The following is a 17367-nucleotide window of genomic DNA, read 5'->3' on the forward strand; positions in this document are numbered from 1 at the left end:
AACCAGAATTCACGTTAGTTCAGTTCGATAAGGATTTACTCAGTTTGAAACTCGATCAAGCTCGATATGAGTTATTTTCTTAACTCGAGTTGACTCAGTTAAAGTTCATAAATTGTTCAACTCATCTCGAATTGATTCATTGAACAACTCAAATAATTAATTCATTTAAAAAAATACTACATAAGGTTATATATATAACCTTGTTTATATATAGAGAGAATAATGTATATCATCGTACGAATAGATAATTCATCTCCTTAAACTCATTCAGTGTTTGACATATATATTATAAAAGAATTCTTTTCTTACAAGAAGTTTTCATTTTAAAATATATTATAAAAGAAAAAATAATATATATATCAAATATTGAGCGAACTTAAGGAAATAAGTTATCTCATAATATAAAGAGATATTTTATTCTCATATATATATATATATAATAAAAATAAATATAAAAAGTAATGATTGACTCATTCATATAATAATAATAAATATAAAAAATTAGTGTATATATATTGAGTTAGTTTATGAACCTAATAAATTGAATTGTATTTAGCTCAAATTGAGTTAATTCATTTATCGAGTTTCATTTTCAGCTCATTTTCAACTTATTTGGTTTATGAATCAAGTTTATCAAACTAAATAATGAATTGAGTTTTGAACAAACACCGAATTGGTTTGTTTATAGTGATAACACATTTCCTTTGCTCTAATATATGTTCAAATGTTTAAACGAATATCTCCCAAATTGTTTATAAGAATGCTGAAAGTTATTTTATAGAAGTTATATTTTATATGTTAATTTGTATATTTTAAAATTTTTGTACTAACCCAACCAAACTTTAGAAAGACAATCTGGATTTTCAATGTCTTTTAGTTCACTTGAAAATCAGACAAGTTCCCTTTATATAAATGAATAAAGTTCATATCCTTTTCTACCTTGAAGACACCTGTAATTTAGTGGATTATGTAATTCAGAAGTCAAAGTCCTTCTTATAATTTGATCGTGATAAATAAAATAGAAAATCGAATTCCATTAAGAAATTTTATCCAGTATATAATTTCATTTTCCAAATCCTTATAGGATGTACTACATAAATTATTTAAAATTTGAGTGATTTATCTAATGATCAGAATCAAAGATACACATATTTGGACAAAATATTATGACTTGAAATATCTACTTACCATCCTTATAAATATTTATACATAATCACAATATCATTCATAATTTATTTGAATTATTTTTTTGGATGATATACCGTTTGTCCATACATTTGTTTCGCAAATATTATATATTCATTAAGATAATAATGTTAATCATTTTTTGTATTCAATGGTATGAATTGATACACATTGACCAAGAATGTCACTGTAATTTTCAAAATTAATTTAATGTCAAAATTGTGTGATGCTTTTACCTAAAGTAATAAAATTGAAATTTTAATAACGAATTTCATAATATAAAACAGTGATTTTATGTATTTATTGTTTAAAACATTATTGTGAAGTCTGTGTCACACATCAAACTATTAAATGTTTTATATTAGTTTATATAAATACAAAATTTTATATAATTAATAATTATGTAATTATATTGAAATAGCATGTTAAACATCTTTTTTGAACTGGAGTAAAACAAAATATAACAGTAATGTTTTATTTTTCTAAAACTTTAAGTGAACCACTAGTTCACTTATCGGGTTATTGCGATTCAACCAGGTTTAATATGGTTGGACCAAAATTTCTCCGGTTTAAAGTAATTAAACTGGTAGGACCATTAAGTTCAGTTATTATTCTGGAGGATCTAATTATCACAACGTATTAACCCTGACCTCGCTTATAAATCACGGAGGATCTAATTATTAAATCATTTTACCAAATATATTACACATTATATTTAAATTAGAAATTTAAAATGTTATGATTTTTATAACTAATTAATAACTATTTTTCTTAGTGATGTTTGTTTAAATACCAGTAAGTAACAAGGTTTAATTGACTAATAGTTTCTTCTAACAAAATTATCATTGTTGTTCAAGGAGAAATTGTGCCGTACAAATAATGGACACAACCAATGAAGCACGGATACTGATACGTGTGTCGGGTATGATACGTCTCCGATACGTCGACACACATTTTTTCCAAAGTACATGATATGATACGTTCAGGGATACGCGTATAAAATAATAAAAACACATAAAATATGATAAAATTATAAGTGTAAGTCAAAATATCAAAAGTAAAAAATATAATGGAAATTTAAAATAGATGTCTTCGATAACAAATCTATCTCATCCTATTTTAATGAAAACGAATCTATCATAAAATCATTGCCTTCCATAACAAATATATCTTATCATATTTTAATGAAAACGGATCTATCTTATCCTGTTTTATTGGAAATGAATCTATATATCTTATACTTTACTGGAAACGAATACATATATCCTATATTTTATTGAAAATGAATCGAATACGTGTCTTAATATTTATTTATTTTATTTTTTAAATCTTTGGATACTCTATGAATATATATCATTCAGCATATATGTATCAAATACGTGTTTTGACAAGTGCTCCACAAGACATAACCAACAAATTATGTAGTAAAATAAAGCCCCAATATAGATCTACAACGTTGAAAATTAAATTCCTATAAGAACACTTGTCAAAAAAGACAACAATAAAACCCCAACAAAAATTTATTTAAAATTAAGCAACCACATTTCTTCCCCGAAAAGAAAATTTAGACTGATATTTGTCGGGCCAAGAAAATTTAGACTGATATTGTAGGGCTCAGAAAATTTAGACTGATATTGTGGGGCTCAGAAAATTTAGACTGATATTGTAGGGCAACCACATTACTTCCCCGAAAAGAAAATTTAGACTGTAGGGCTCAGAAAAGTTAGACTGATATTGTAGGGCTCAGAAACTTTAGACTGATATTGTAGGGCTTTACCCCAAAGGGAGCCCTATTGTAGGGCTAGGGCTCAGAAACTTTAGACTGATATTGTAGGGCTTTACCCCAAAGGGAGCCCTTCCAGAAATTCTCGAAGGCCAAGGCTGAACCCAGGCCTAAGAGGGGGTTTGGAAATAGTTTTCAACCAGCAATAGACGCGCCTCGGTTAGAACCTCATTAGCTGCGTCATTGCCCCAAGCGCAAAGATGCTTAACTCTGTAGCCACACGTCCTTTATATACCACACACTGCTCTTTTCCAAACATATTTTCAACGGTGTGGGACTAAAGAGGCTTTTACTATGGTTTTCATCTCCACCACCCACACCTCACAACCAACGAGGAACCTGTGATAATGGATTCTAATATGTTAGTTTGTGATGGAATTATGACATTTTTGTCTTTCTTACCTCTGATTAATCAAAATCGAAGTTGAAGGAGGAATTTTGCCACAGAAAGCCACACGATATGAACTTAAAACTCATTGAAAACACCCAAGACATAAGATAGGAACTAGTAAAATTTGAAACTGAAACTTCTGATTTATTTACTCCATCATCAGTAATGATTAATAGTATGTTCTCTTGTATTTTTAATACTAGTAGAACTATTATTCCAACCAACATGAAGAAGAAGATAATTGTTATACTGGTTGAACATAAGAACTGTTATTCCAACCACATAAGAATAGGATAAATATCTTCACAAGTCATATTGTCTATAACTCAAACACACTCGGTTGAACATATCTTGACCAAGATATTGATTATACTGGTTGCTCAATGCTCTCACAAAATTGGCATGGAAGATAGAATATGAAAGAAATTCTTTTTGGTTATCATGTTTCAGAGCAAAATATCTAAAACAAAGCAGTGTTCATAGGCAATGGCAAGGGATAAAAGGATTTAAATTTTTCTCCAATGATTGATATTCAGAAAGATACATGGATTTCATGTTGTAACAGCTCCAAACCAATGTAGAAGGAAGCGGTTCAAATCCCACATGATAAAAAAGTAAAGGGCTCTATTGCACAGTGAGACTTGTCAGTGGAATCAAATCATCAATGAAGCACTCATACTTCAAATAACATTCACACATTCATATCTGATATCAATACTTCATCTATACATACCCATAGTATATTAAAATTATTTTCTTGAAAAATAAATAATTTATAAATCTAATACTCTTAAAACATTTTCTCAATGCAAGGTAATGCTTAATATGCGTAGTGTGTCACTGAAAGATTCTTTAACACCAGAACTTGGAGATTGGAGAGGTCTGAGTATGGACTAACAACAAAAAAGTACCATTTATTTTGGCTTTAATGTTAAGAAGAATTTGACAGGTGAAGAGTTAAGAGATATTGATAATCTTATGTATATAATTAAGAGAGATGTTGATGACTTTGCTAATTATATGGAAGAAAATAATGGAGCAGCCAGATAACTAGTTAGTCATTGATGTGGAGCTGCTGTTAAAGAGAGCAAAGCAGCAAAAGCATTTAAGACATGAAATGAAAGCAGCTTCCACATCAAAAGCATTAAAATCATGTCAAGTTGCAAATATAAATCATGTTTAGCATCTCTCATTTAATCCGCTTTATAAATATAAATATTGTAAGCGTAGATTTTATAAATGTGAGACTTAATTTTTAACATGTCTGTACATAAGAGCCTCTCAGACCAAGTGAATGCTCAAGTTTATATTGGATTCTAACTTTGATATCATGTTAATCATACCTAGGAGAATAAGGTAGACAATGAGACTTAGTCTCCGATACTAAGATTGTGCTTAAAATTTGTTGTTCTTCAAAAAGCATATAATACCTAAAACAAAGGTGACTTTACTTCTTCTTGTTTTCATGAAACAAAGGTAAAACAATATTACATCTTTATAATTATCAGTGAAAACATATGTCAACCTAAGGAAACACCCATCCATAAGTGAAACACATGGCAATGGTGACAACAAAACCAGTTAAAGCACCCAAATCCAAATGGGAAACCAATGATCTCAAGCTTCTTTTCTGATCAAGCTGAGAAGGATTCTGCTATGGTTGAGAGGGCATAGAGCCAGAATAGACATGAAGGTATTGTCCCTTGTTCCTTTCAAAGCTTGTAGAAGGAAAAGTATCAAACTGCCCCCAGTTAGGATCCCCCATGCAACTGATTATAAGGAAAAGAATAGGATGCCCAATGTACGAGACTCGCTCTCATTTACTAGGGTCTAGGGAGAGAAGATGTATGCAATCTTATCTTGAAAGCAGAAAGTTGTTTTCATGATTTAAACTTATAACTTTATGAAGAAAAAAAACAATAATCTTACAATTAAGCCAAAACTTACCATGTTAAGCTTATTATAAGACACATAAAAAGTAGTTATAGAAGTGAAACAACTAATAAGGAAGAAAGCCACTCAAAAAATTCAGAGAAAGGTTGAACAGTCTTAGTTGATCCAAACCTGCTAAGAATTCACCATAAAACTAACTTTCTTTGGTAGTTGTTGGGAGGTGAAATGACGTGTGAAACTAAATGCATGGGTGTACAAATACAACTTTTGCAATGTGACATAATTTTTTTTAGAGAATTCTACATGATGTAAAAATAATTTGTAACTAGCTAGAGTGTTCTAGATAATTGTTGTATTCTGTAGAAGTTTAAGGAAACATTTAAAAAATATTAATGTCTTATAAGGATAGAACCACCAAAGTATTCCATTGTTATGAGGATATTAAAAGAGTAAAGAGTACCAAGTGAAACACCACCTCTTAAATCAAAACATTAAACATTAGTTTTATGGGTCTTTTCAGCTTATAAATTTTTTGACTTCTCCCATCATATCTAATGTAAGACTTAACACTTGAATAAACACAACAAGACTAAACCCAACCAAAACCTTGTATTTCTACTACGTTTGAGTCAGAGTAAAACTTATTTCAAAAAGTTGGTTTTGCTATGGGATGAACATTCCTGATTCAAACAAGATTATTTTCATAAAGGAATGCCTATATATGACTGAGTTTCATCAGATTTACAGCCAAGCTCAGGTTCTAAAATCTGGGCACTGGATGAAACTCATCAAAGCTGGTTTTGGTATTCTATCAATGCAGCTAAATTTCATTCAGATAGGCATCCTGGTTCAATCAGAGACACTTAAAACTTTCTTGCATAAACAGCCTATAGATAATTCAATCACTACAACGAGAAACAACTAATGTAAAGAGTGTTAGTTTTTAATTCATGATCAGTATTCCAGTGAAACCGGCCCAATTTAAATACTGTATCTGTCAATATATGTTGTCATGCGACTTTAGAGAAACAAGCAAAAGAGAATTTGAATAGCTTGTGGAACTTCTGTATCATCATTTCAATAATAAAGGACATCATAATTTCTCCAAGCTTCAATACGTATACAAATATAAATAATAATGAATCAAACTTAAATTTCACACCGAAAAATTATCAAAAGTATTAACGAACAAATAGACTATCTTCATAATGTATTTTCATTAACTCAAAATTAAGTTGAAACAGTGTGTAAGCTCATACCAAGCAACGAAAGAAAAACAAAACAAGCAACAAAACTCTCTCCTTAAATTCTAGGGAATATAGAGCCCTCAATAATTTGGTTAAATAACAATTCAAGATGAAGCACCGCTCCGAAGAGCTTGGGATTTCTTCTTGCTTGGTGCCAACTGTGACTCAGGCTACAAGAAACACAATAGATATTAGTTTAGGACGAAATTAAGAAACCGAAACAGATGATCTAACAATTACCTCTTTCTTAACAGGTTCTTCCTTTTCGGATAGTGTAAGCTCAATGTGGCATGGAGATGACATGTAGGCTGCCAAAACAATCACCATTAATAAAATAAAACAAACTGACAATCGATAAGAAAAATTAGAGAACAGAAACATAACTGACAATCAATAAGAAAAATTAGAGAACAGAAACATACGATTAATTCTTCCATGGGCACGGTAGGTACGACGCCTTTGCCTCTGTGCTTGGTTGACCTGGATGTGAGAAATGTAAAGTGCATCGACATCCAACCCTTTCACCTGAAAGGAAGGAATTAACAGTTAAGTATTTAGAAACAGTCTGAATAGATTAGACATATAAAAAAGCAAATACAGATAATGGGCTTACTTCAGCATTACTCTCAGCATTCTTGAGCAAATCAAGAATGAATTTAGCTGATTTGACGGGCCAGCGTCCTTGCCCATTAGAATGTCTGTTCTTTGCCTGGGCTGTTCTCCCAACACCACGACAGAATCTTCGGAATGGAATGGCTTGTTTGTGGGCAAGAACATCCTCCAAGTACCTTTTAGCCTTCACCAAGGGAAGCTTCCTGATGGAAAACGCTGTCTCCCTAGTGTTCTATAAGGGCGATATAAAACATTTGGTCTTTAAGTACAGGAAACTAATGGAGAAATTTGAACATAATAAAACCAATAATTGTAACATTTAATCATTAACATAAGAGAAAAAACACTAGCAATCAGCTCAAGTTAATTGTGGTTCATTCATAAATGCCACCGAAAAGCATGTTCCATCATTTACTGAACCTTCAATCACAAATAAAGAACAGAGGTTCACCCAAGAACAATGGTTATTATATCCCTGAAGGTTACGAGAGGCCTGCTCACATTAAGCAACAGACCCCTGCTTTTTTCATCAGGTTGCTTTACACCATTATTTTAAGGATAAGAAAGTTCTCTCTATCCCATTTCCTAATTTGAGATAATTTAATCATGTGCACAAATAATTTTGATTAGTAAGGTAAATCACAGAAACTATGCCACTTCAAAAATATTGTTTTTTCAACAGTTTGTGGAATCAAATCCCAGCTATATTTTCTTGAAATTATTCATAATTGCATTAAAAAATAACAGAACCACAAAATAACAATCATTGAATTAACATGTACCATTGTTTACTGAACCTTAAGTCACACAAAAAAAACATAGGTTCACCCAATAACATTGGTAATTATATGATATCCCTGAATGTTACGAGAGGCTGGTTCACAAAGGCAACAAACCCCTGCTTTTTTCATCAGGTTTTATAACTCACTCTATTTTCCCAGCATCAACCTAATTAACAAATTAATATAAAACAAGTTCAAACAATCGTCCATAACATCACACATTTATTTCACTAAAAGTAACAACGCAACAAAAATTGATAATATCCAATCATTTACTGAACCTATAATCAGTAACAAGACAAAAGGTTCACCCAAAGACAATGGTTAACTAATACTATCCCTGAAGTTAACGAAGGACATGCTCATAGATTAAAAACACAACCTTGCTATTATCATCAGGATTAATTACAGTACATTAATTTTTCTTCAAAATTAAAAATTTATCAAAATGGGTACCTTAAAATGCACTCTAAGATCAGCACCTCTAGCCTTGCAAGCTGCACATAAGAAATTAAAAAAAAATTAAGATTGAGACATAAAAAATAACAATGTTATATGAAAATTGATTGTGAAAAAGGCAGAAAATAGAAAAAATCACTTATTTATGAACTTACACTTGGTGGGATTGTCAGGCTCTCTTGAATACTTCACCTAAAAACAAAAACAGAAAAAGATGAGAGATCTGAAAAAGTGATATGAAAAAGAAGAGATGGAGAAACAATTGATTGGTACCATGGCGGCTAGGTTAATGTTGTGGCCTTGAGAGTAAAGAGAAACTGGGCGAGAGTTGAAGAATGGTTGTAAGATTTTATATAGTAGGTTTTATTAACCTAAGTCGTGCACATTAGGGTGGTTGTGGCCCAATGAACTTGATTTGGCCCAATTTGTTAATATTATAATTATAGGCATAGTGAGTATAAATAAGAGAATTGTTGTGGGCTGAACTCAACCAGAGTTCAAAAAAACTACTGCTAATTTTTAAACAGAAAAAACATGTATACATAAATGGTATAATATATTTTTATACAACATCATTTATATTTTATCATTATTGATTCTAAAATAAAAATAATATAAATGAATAATGAATGATATATTGGCTATGTATAAATTTTTATATTATTGGTGCTTAGATATTACACTCAATTTAAAAGATTATTTGTGGTATTGATATCATTAAAAACTTGCTAAAATTTCCTACTACATTGATGTTCTTTTCAACCAGTATTTATAAGATAAATGGAAAAAAAGTTACAGGGGGGCATCTAAATAAAATTTTGATATACTGTTGTAGGTGGAGAATCTAACCATTTTATATCAATGTATTGCTCCATACAAATGATATGAGTCACTTGCACTACTAATTCTAAGGTTTAAATATCTACAATCTAGATAACATATTGGTGTCTCTAATGCTTGTTCATAACTATAATAAGATATATTGACTCTTGACAGTCATATACACTAACAAACTATCAAAAACCATAATTACAACTTTGCACTGATCATGCTCGATCGCCAAAAGATTAGCATCTAAACTAGTACCACAAACATCTACTACCTTACTAACAAGGTATTGGTCTAGTAGTACAATATAATATTAGATCATCAATATAATTAAAAGGTCAAAGGTACGATTCTTCTAAGCAACACTTGTTTAGTGATATAGTCACACAACCTGAAATGAATTAGTTCCTTACTCAAAAATGGTAAAAGATATTTTTGATACTACAAATAAAACACCTACTATCCTAAAACCACATAACCAATTAAGGGTTTCTTTCATAGATTACATAAGAGAGACAATATACAAATAATTTGTCTTATCTTATCTTGTTGCAATTCGGAATTTGGTGTACCATCTTATCATATAGACATAATGTATTTTCTATCACATGGGAAGTTAGGTTCGAATTGAGCACAATAAGATAACACAGTTTGAAATTGAACATTATTGTCATCATATTAATATTATCTTTATTTGGTGCACACCAAACACTATATATATGATAAGAACTTATTATCTTCATATATTATCTTGTTTATCCCATACTATCTATACATGGCAAAATAGGCATTGCCCGCGGGCGCGCCCGCATAGCTCGCATTTCTTTGCAGGCAGGACATACATTTTTTGTCCATTTGCCTATTTCGTCCGGCCCGTTTTGCCCCCCAAGTTCGCGGACATTTCCGTTGGGCATGCGGGCGGCCCATAAATATAATTTAAGGAAAAAATAAGAAATTTTTAAATAAGTTATGATGTAATATGATTTTTAATCCCTAAAAAATTGTAATATAATGTAATTTGTTTAACTTCATATAAAATATCAAAAAAAATTTGTTAACTTTTTATCTTCAACTACTTTATTTAATTTAATTTCATTTATTAAATGAATTTTTTGTTTTTTTTAATTATTTAACAATGCCCGCGGGCCACCCGCAAGTCCGTTAGCCCGTTTTAAAACGGGCATGACATTAAATTTTGTCCGTTAAGCTAATGCGGACATGCCCACACCCGCTTAAATTTTTGCAGGCATTTACAGGCGCAGGCTAAGCGGGCCGTTTTGCCATCTCTAATGCAATCTATTCTATATTGTCTTTATCTTGTCATTACCACAAAGGGACCTAATAAGGGTAATCCAATCAACCTAAGGAGGTTGGAACTTGTTTCTTAATGCCAAAGTATCACCTGTGATGCCAAAGCTATCTCTTGTGAATGAACACAATCCCTCAAATAATGTAAAACATCCTTGGTGTGACTAGAACAACGACTACAAAGGGGATTTCTACGATGATGTCAGAATGCATGTGTTAGCATGATGAAGAGCTTGGCAAATGAGAAACTTGAACTTCTCATGAGAGAGTTTCCAAATCCACTTTCCAAGACACCTTGTTGAGGTTGATTTTTCATTAAAAAAATCTAATTAAATAAGTCAATGGTTATCGTATTATAAAGAGATAATAGAAGATTTAATGAATAATAATTGTCATGCTATTTCTATTCGTCACCACTAGCATGCATGATTAATGACAATTTAGGAAAAGAAAGAAGTTAGCCATTATGACTGGTAATGAACCGAATCAACTCGGTAAATTTGATTCGTTATTTAGTTCGAAAAACTTAGTTCATGAAGTAAATGAGTCGAATTTGAGCTAGAAATTGAGCTCGTTAAATAAACAAACCGAACTTGAGTTGGATATAGTTCGACTTGTTAGGTTCATGAGCTAGCTCGATATATTATATATATATATATATGTAAACTAATTTTTATGTTTATTATGATCTATGCATTATTATTTTTTATTTTTATTGTTATTATATATATAAACAAGGTATATATAAACAATATTTCTTTAAATTTTTTAATTATTTGAGGTAATGAACCAATTTGAAATTAGCCGAACAATTCACGAACTTTAACTAAGCTGAACTCGAGCTAAAAAATAACTCGTATCGAACTCGAGTTCAGTTTCGAGCTAAACCAATCCTTATCGAGTTGAACTCTGGTTCGACTTGGTTCAATTCGTTTCCAGCCCTATTAGACACTAAAATATGCTCTGACTTTTTATATAAGTATTGTTGGACCTGACCGCGATAAGGGAGTCTTTAATTATATGAGAGTTTCATTGTTATTAGGACATGAGATGGACGAAAAGTCATAAATGAGACACTACGTCTTGAACTAAAAAATTAAGGCAATATTTTCATGAAATTGTTGAATTTATTCAAGTGTGAAGTCTTATATTTGATATGAGGGGACGAGTATAAGTTTATAAGTGGTAAATGTGCATGAAATTATTATCTGAAGGTCTTGGTTCAAGACATGGTATCTGACTTATGACTCTTCACTCTTCTCATGGTCTGATAAGAATGGAAGTTCTCGGTGGTTGGAGGCTCCATAGTCACGGTCGGGTCCAAAATGGGGTATCAGAGTCAATAGTTCGGTTGAGACATGGTGGACTTAAGGGAGAGTGGACCAGTAAGTGTATGATACCCACACTTGAGGGAGAGATTACTGGTTTTATTCATGTGTGAGATATGATGAGAGGGTGGAAATAGTTTATAAGTAGAAAAGACCTATATAATAATTATTTTAAGGTTTTGGTTCAAAATGTGAAATATTACTTGTGGCTCTTCACTCTTCTCATGCCCCGATAACAATGAAACTCCCTAATGATTAGAGGCTCATGAGTCGTGATCAGATCCAGAAGTATAATAATGATGAAGATTTGTAATACAAATGTTTATAATGAATTTCCAATACTTATTTATTCATTTATTATGGTGAATATTCTCATTGTGAAGAATAAGTCTTACATTGTGTAGAAGTTGATGAGTTGAATATAATATAATTGGATAATTTCATAGACCTAATACCTTAATATTTTTTATGTAAATGTGGTATCAAACACACTTTTATATTTCTTTTATTTATTTAGTCCATAAAAGAATGATATAACACATCAATAAAAATTTCCCAACAATTATCAATAATATTGTCTTTTATATCATGAGAATAATATGTTATCACCATCTTATATGTTAAATTGTCAAAACAATATTACACGGTATTTGAAATTAAAATAATATTAATATATATATATATATATATATGTGCTATATATAAATAAAGAGAAAATCTTCATTTACACTCAAGTTAAGTTACACTCAATCTCAGCCATTCATTTTCTTAAATCCAACGGACGAAATGAGTGAGTGTAATAAATGATGAGAATGAAAAATATAAATCTTAAATAACTTATTGCACTCACCCATTTCGTCCATTAGATTTAAGAAAACGAATGATTGAGATTGCGTGTAACTTAACTTGGATGTAATGAACCATTCCTCATTTTATATATAATGAGGAAGACCAAATGAGTGAGTGAAATAAATGATGAGAGAGAAAAAAAGTAATCTTAAATAATTTTTAAGTTTCACTCATTTTGTCTATTGAAATTAATAAAATGAATGACTGAAATTGAGTATAATTAGTGTGACTTAACTTAAGTGTAAACAGATTCCCCCTCATATAAATATGAAATTTGTTAACATAAGGAATCTCTTCTTTTAATTGAGTACATAATAGCATTATGTATCACAAAATTTAGTCAAAAATATCTTTTTGTTTTGTTTTGGAGAGATAACACTACTAAGTTTATTTTAGTAATATCATTTTAAAAAGAATAAAGAAAAATATATCACTCCTCTCCCTCATCCCCAAACTTTTGTTTTCGTTACTATCAATTACATTCCCTCATTTTTCAAGTGTATGGTTATCCCTCTCAACAGTGTCACTCTCAGGAATCATCCTTTGCACTCACATTCTAAAAAATAAATAAACCAACTTTCATCCTCATCCCTATCATATCATAGCTTTATAATTAATGTGACAATTAGGTAAATATACTCTAAGCCAAGTTAAATTTAAGCTAGGTCAGGTTGGTCGTAAAGTGTTGCATGTTTTTGTGATAATGACACATTAATTATTTGTAAGTTTCTTAAAAATTGTAAAGTAATATTTTAATGTTCATCTGCTTAAATCTTATGACATATATAACCACAATTAGACAAGGTTTGCCCATGCCGACAAAATTTAAATGGGTGCGGGTATGCTATTAAAAGACAAAAATGTATGTTCTTTTTCAATTTTAAAATGGGTTAATGGGGGACCCACGATCATTGATAAACAATAAAAAATTTAAAAATTCATAAAAGAAAATAAAAATTAAATAAAGTAGTTGAAGATAAATTTTTTAAGAATTTTTTGATATTTTATATAAAATTGAACAAACCATATCACATCAAAAAAAATTAAGCATTAAACCACATCATATAATAATTTATTTGATTTTTTCGTACTTTTTTCTTATTTTTCTTATTTGAACAAACCATATCATACCCGCAGGCCGCCCACATTGCCCAATTGAAATGCATGCAGACTTGGCGGGTAAATGAGTAGGGTTAAATAGACAAAATTTTATGGGCTATATGGATAGGGCCATAGACTTTGCTCATTTTGTCATCTATAACTAGAGTCCAACACTTAAAAATTTTAAAAAAATCATCCGTTAATTTTTCTTAACTTCATACATGCACCATGAGATACGAGTAGGGGGTGAGTAGGATCCAATCCTACCCGCTCACCCAGCTTAACCTCATCATGATCGAGCTCGAACGACGTTGGTTCTCATCGAGTCTAGGGTCAAGTTCAGGTTTAAAAATTAGACACTGTCAATATTTAGGATCGGGTATGAGACAAATATGACTTAACCTGGACTCGTCCTATGATTACTCACTCATCTTGTTTGTATGTGTCTCTATCCAATTATGTATAGAGTAATGACATATCTTTAGTTGAAAGTATAATTGATTCACTAATTTTTTCACCATATATACATGATTAACACTATATATATCTATCTCATTTCATATGTTAAATTACATATTCATAATAATAAATAACATTGAGAAAATTTTATCTAAAAGATATATACATTTTATTTAATCGGGTCTAGGGTCGGGTTCGGGTTGAAAGGTTGACTCAATCAACATTTAGAGTCGAGTTAACTTCAGGTCTATGCAGGCAATTGGTGCATTAGTCTTTGCATCCTTAATGCTTTTTGCTAGTTGGTTTCATTGTCACAAAGCTGCTCCAAAATTGGCTTGGTTCCAAGATGTCGAATCTATGTTGAATCACCATTTCGCAGGGTTACTAGGACTCGGGCCTCTTTCTTGGGTGGGGCATCAAGTGTCTTGGGCGGGGCATCAAGTACATGTATCTTTACCGATTAACCAATTTCTAAATGCTGGGGTAGATCCCAAAGAGATCCCACTTCCTCATGAATTTATCTTGAATCGAGATCTTTTGGCTCAACTTTATCCCAGTTTTGCCGAGGGAGCAACCCCCTTTTTCACCTTGAATTGGTCAAAATACGCAGAATTTCTTACTTTTCGTGGAGGATTAGATCCAGTAACTGGCGGTCTATGGCTAACCGATATTGCACACCACCATTTAGCTATTGCAATTCTTTTCCTGATAGCGGGTCACATGTATAGGACTAACTGGGGTATTGGTCATGGTATAAAAGATATTTTAGAAGCCCATAAAGGTCCATTTACAGGCCAGGGTCATAAAGGTTTATATGAGATCCTAACAACATCATGGCATGCTCAATTATCTATTAACCTAGCTATGTTAGGCTCTTTGACCATTGTTGTAGCTCACCATATGTATTCTATGCCTCCCTATCCATACCTAGCTACTGACTATGGTACACAACTGTCATTGTTCACACATCATATGTGGATTGACGGATTTCTCATAGTTGGTGCTGCTGCGCATGCAACCATTTTTATGGTAAGAGACTATGATCCAACTACCCGATACAACGATCTATTAGATTGTGTCCTTAGGCATCGCGATACAATCATATCACATCTCAATTGGGTATGTATATTTTTAGGCTTTCACAGTTTTGGTTTGTATATTCATAATGATACCATGAGCGCTTTAGGGGCCCCAAGATATGTTTTCAGATACCGCTATACAATTACAACCTGTCTTTGCTCAATGGATACAAAATACCCACGCTTTAGCACCGGGCACAACGACCCCGGGTGCATCAATAAGCACCAGTTTGACTTGGGGTGGGGGTGATTTAGTGGCAGTGGGCGGCAAGGTTGCTTTGTTACCTATTCCATTAGGAACTGCAGATTTTTTAGTCCATCATATTCATGCATTTACAATTCATGTGACGATATTGATACTCTTAAAGGGTGTTCTATTTGCTCGTAGTTCATGATTGATATCGGATAAAGCAAATCTTGGTTTTCGTTTCCCGTGTGATGGACCTGGAAGAGGGGGGACATGCCAAGTATCCGCATGGGATCATGTCTTCCTAGGGCTATTATGGATGTACAACACAATTTCGGTAGTAATATTCCATTTCAGTTGGAAAATGCAGTCAGATGTTTGAGGTAGTAACTCATATCACATGAGGAAATTTTGCACATATTTCCATTACCATTAATGGGTGGCTCCGCGATTTCTTATGGGCGCAAGCATCCCAGGTAATTCAGTCTTACGGTTCTTCATTATCTGCATATGGTCTTTTCTTCTTGGGTACCCATTTTGTATGGGCTTTTAGTTTAATGTTTCTATTTAGCGGGTGTGGTTATTGGCAAGAACTTATTGAATCTATCGTTTAGGCTCATAATAAATTAAAAGTTGCTCCTGCTACTCTGTAACATCGTGAATTTTCTGTGTATGTTTTATTAATTATTTATTTTAACAACGATTAATTTTAGAAATTAAAGGTATTGAATTAGAGTAAACCTTAGTTGAGTGTTAGTCTCGTTTTGTGATTTCCTATTTTGTGATAAATTTTCGTAATTTTCTGTGACGGAAAGTTTTTGAGCTGCTGTTAAGCCCAAATTTGCTCGAATTCCGCCCAATAACGTGTTTTTGAGTTCCGTAGCTTGGAATCAAATTCTAATTGCGCCATTGGCTTCAAAATATTATTTCAGTCAAGATAGACACCAAGTTTGTCCAGAACGTATTTCTAATTATTTTTCACTCCGAATTCCATGTTTCGAAGTTCTAACCGTAAACCGAAATCGGGAGATTTTTATTATTCGACCGGGTATTAGCCGACAATACTCGGGAATGGTTTAATCGAGAATGTGTCATCGAAAAGGTCACATCATTTTCATGTAAGAAGCTTGCTTGTTAAACAAGCAAAAATACATATTTTCTTACACAAAATCCCCTAAATCACTCAACAAATCCTCTCACTCCACCACCATTAGACACATCACCTATGTTAGTCTAAATCTACTTACTTTGCATTAAATTTTATGATTTGATGAGGGTGAGACTCTCCTATAAATACCCCACCTCATTCTCTCATTTTTACACTAAATTTCCTATACAAACTAAAGTAATCTTTTATTTTCTCTTCTTCATCTTCTTCTCACACTTCATAGAAAGTTATGAGTTTTTTGAGTTTGTATTTGTTCTTTAAGTATTTTATGAATGCATAACTAAAAGGGATGATAATAAAATCATATGAACATTTATGTAGTTTTTGACCTTTGTAAATCTTGAAATTTCTTCCTTGTTCTTAGATGAAAAAACTATATCTTTGGACAAGGTTAGATGAGTTATTTGTTTGGAAATATTAGAAATTATTGTTAGTATTTGAATGTTTTAAGGTGATGATTTTAACATCAAAGGAACCTTTAATGTGTTTAGGAAAAAGTTTGTATTTTATTCTTTAAAGTTTATGATGTTGATGAGTTGTTGTTGAAAATGTTTCATTTTTAGAAAGTATTATGTTTTAAAAGTGGTTTAGCATATTTTACTCTTTGATTTCCAAGTTAAAATAATGATTTGAGATAAAAGATGATTTAATAAAGTCAAGACTTCATAAACTTAAAGTGTTATAAAGTTTTGGATATTAAAGTAGTAG

At 31.7% G+C, this 17367-nt stretch overlaps 1 protein-coding gene across 1 annotated transcript; it reads right to left on the reverse strand.

Moving 5' to 3' along the window:
- LOC109360014 (60S ribosomal protein L17-2-like) lies at nt 6422-8706 on the reverse strand. Its single transcript, XM_019604754.1, has 7 exons — nt 8626-8706; nt 8508-8544; nt 8350-8390; nt 7113-7343; nt 6922-7024; nt 6740-6807; nt 6422-6669 (listed from the first exon to the last, which is right to left on the reverse strand). Exons 1-7 carry the CDS (start codon nt 8626-8628, stop codon nt 6604-6606), a joined length of 549 nt encoding a protein of 182 aa, XP_019460299.1. The 5' UTR covers nt 8629-8706; the 3' UTR covers nt 6422-6603.

The sequence above is a fragment of the Lupinus angustifolius genome, chromosome LG01 (genome assembly GCF_001865875.1).
Source record: "Lupinus angustifolius cultivar Tanjil chromosome LG01, LupAngTanjil_v1.0, whole genome shotgun sequence".
Lineage (NCBI taxonomy): Eukaryota > Viridiplantae > Streptophyta > Magnoliopsida > Fabales > Fabaceae > Lupinus > Lupinus angustifolius.

Bases quoted from the DNA above. Each gene is read 5' to 3' on its own strand.
- LOC109360014 (XM_019604754.1), bottom strand. The intron at 7,344-8,349 runs GTACCCATTTTG...TCGCCCTTATAG, and splicing joins ATCTTAGAGTGCATTTTAAG to AACACTAGGGAGACAGCGTT. The intron at 6,808-6,921 runs GTATGTTTCTGT...TTGTTTTGGCAG, and splicing joins TGCCCATGGAAGAATTAATC to CCTACATGTCATCTCCATGC.